The sequence below is a fragment of the Salvelinus sp. IW2-2015 genome, unplaced genomic scaffold, assembly GCF_002910315.2.
Source record: "Salvelinus sp. IW2-2015 unplaced genomic scaffold, ASM291031v2 Un_scaffold1549, whole genome shotgun sequence".
NCBI lineage: Eukaryota > Metazoa > Chordata > Actinopteri > Salmoniformes > Salmonidae > Salvelinus > Salvelinus sp. IW2-2015.
Genome location: NW_019942981.1, coordinates 33,719 through 35,894, shown reverse-complemented (window position 1 = coordinate 35,894; position 2,176 = coordinate 33,719). Strand labels below are relative to the sequence as shown.

At 45.2% G+C, this 2,176-nt stretch overlaps 1 protein-coding gene across 1 annotated transcript in view; it reads right to left on the bottom strand.

Moving 5' to 3' along the window:
- The window catches only part of LOC112071225 (probable glutamate receptor), a 35,985-nt gene that overhangs the window by 12,186 nt on the left and 21,623 nt on the right, over nucleotides 1-2,176 (bottom strand). Inside the window, exon 7 of the mRNA XM_070439307.1 lies at nucleotides 1,467-1,684. Coding sequence (XP_070295408.1) covers nucleotides 1,467-1,684 — 218 coding nt within the window. The remainder of the gene's footprint in view (nucleotides 1-1,466; nucleotides 1,685-2,176) is intronic.

Sequence of the window (2,176 nt, the reverse complement as noted above, 5' to 3'; positions counted from 1 at the left end):
CATCCTTCGTCCAGTCAGTCAGTATTGCATCCTTCGTCCAGTCAGTCAGTATGTCATCCTTCGTCCAGTCACGTCACCAGTATGCCATCCTTCGTCCAGTCAGTCAGTCAGATCCATGTGCCATCTCTTCGTCAGTCAGTCAGTATGTCATCCTTCGTCCAGTCAGTCAGTATGTTCATCCTTCGTCCAGTCAGTCAGTATGTCATCCTTCGTCCAGTCAGTCAGTATGTCATCCTTCGTCCAGTCAGTCAGTATGTCATCCTTCGTCCAGTCAGTCAGTTATGTCATCCTTCGTCCAGTCAGTCAGTATGTCATCCTTCGTCCAGTCAGTCAGTCAGTATGCATCCTTCGTCCAGTCAGTCAGTTATGTCATCCTTCGTCCAGTCAGTCAGTATGTCATCCTTCGTCCAGTCAGTCAGTATGTCATCCTTCGTCCAGTCAGTCAGTATTGTCATCCTTCGTCCAGTCAGTCAGTATGTCATCCTTCGTCCAGTCAGTCAGTATGTCATCCTTCGTCCAGTCAGTCAGTCAGTATGTCATCCTTCGTCCAGTCAGTCAGTCAGTATGTCATCCTTCGTCCAGTCAGTCAGTCAGTATGTCATCCTTCGTCCAGTCAGTCAGTCAGTATGTCATCCTTCGTCCAGTCAGTCAGTCAGTATGTCATCCTTCGTCCAGTCAGTCAGTCAGTATGTCATCCTTCGTCCAGTCAGTCAGTCAGTATGTCATCCTTCGTCCAGTCAGTCAGTCAGTATGTCATCCTTCGTCCAGTCAGTCAGTCAGTATGTCATCCTTCGTCCAGTCAGTCAGTCAGTATGTCATCCTTCGTTCCAGTCAGTCAGTCAGTATGTCATCCTTCGTCCAGTCAGTCAGTCAGTATGTCATCCTTCGTCCAGTCAGTCAGTCAGTATGTTCATCCTTCCGTCCAGTCAGTCAGTCAGTATGTCATCCTTCGTCCAGTCAGTCAGTCAGTATGTCATCCGTTCCAGTCAGTCAGTCAGTATGTCATCCGTCCAGTCAGTCAGTCAGTATGTCATCCGTCCAGTCAGTCAGTCAGTATGTCATCCGTCAGTCAGTCAGTATGTCATCCTTCGTCCAGTCAGTCAGTATGTCATCCGTCCAGTCAGTCAGTATTGTCATCCGTCGGTAGCACTCCTCATAGGCCGTTTGGTGTCTGCTTTTTTTTTTGTGTTGGTGAGATGAAACTGCCAAAACTCTGAAAGGTATTATTGTACGTCAGAATTGCTACACAAGATTTGTTCAAGCCTAAAATGTTGGTCCATAATCAYAACATGTTGTTTGTATGTTCACAGGTGAAATTTAATGTTACCGTTTCACGCATGGCTTTTCTTACGATCCTARCGATACGTACGTTCAACCTTTTGGCAGGTATCTGGCTCCGTACTACCTTGACGTTTACTAAGGAATAAATGTGTGTGGTTTCTTTTTCTTTTTAAAGCCGCACATACTTTGAAGAAGTTGAACGTGGATCCCCCTTCGACTGTTCCGTAGTCGATGACGTCCTGTTTGGCCAGCTCCTCGAAGTTATTCACCGAGACGTATTTGGAATCCGAGCGTAGCATGGCGTTAAAGTTGCTGAAGTAGCAGGCCAGGAGCACCACCGCGAACACCCACCAGATGGCGCTGATAACGCGACCAGACAGGCCTTTAGGGTGTGGGCCAGCACCTGAGAATGCAAAACACAAACATACATTATGTTTCATTTAATTAATATGACTGAAACATAGAAATGGGACGGAAAACATATAACTATACTCACTCCATTGCTTTCATCTGGACTACACTAGAAAGTGTGCAAACTTTCATGTCTTCCTTATCCGTCTTAGTTTTCTCTTAAACTGAGCAATGTAGAACATGTTTTTTAAATAACTTAAAGACGACATAGATATCTCGTGCACGTACGCGTAATAACACCTGCTGCGTTGGTTAGAGGCTCAATTATGACACTTTTTTCCTTATTGTGTATCTTTTAGGTTCTATATTACTTTCAGGGAAAATAAAGAAGAAAAGGAACCAAAATCCTGGTCGAGACAATCCTTGTCTAAATAGCAGGAAGATAAACTCCTGTCCAGACTGGGTAGACTGGCAGCCACATTTAGTGGACCCACAGTAAAGCAGATTCTAGGGTGTTCTAGACTCTTCTAGTCTTCATAGTAGG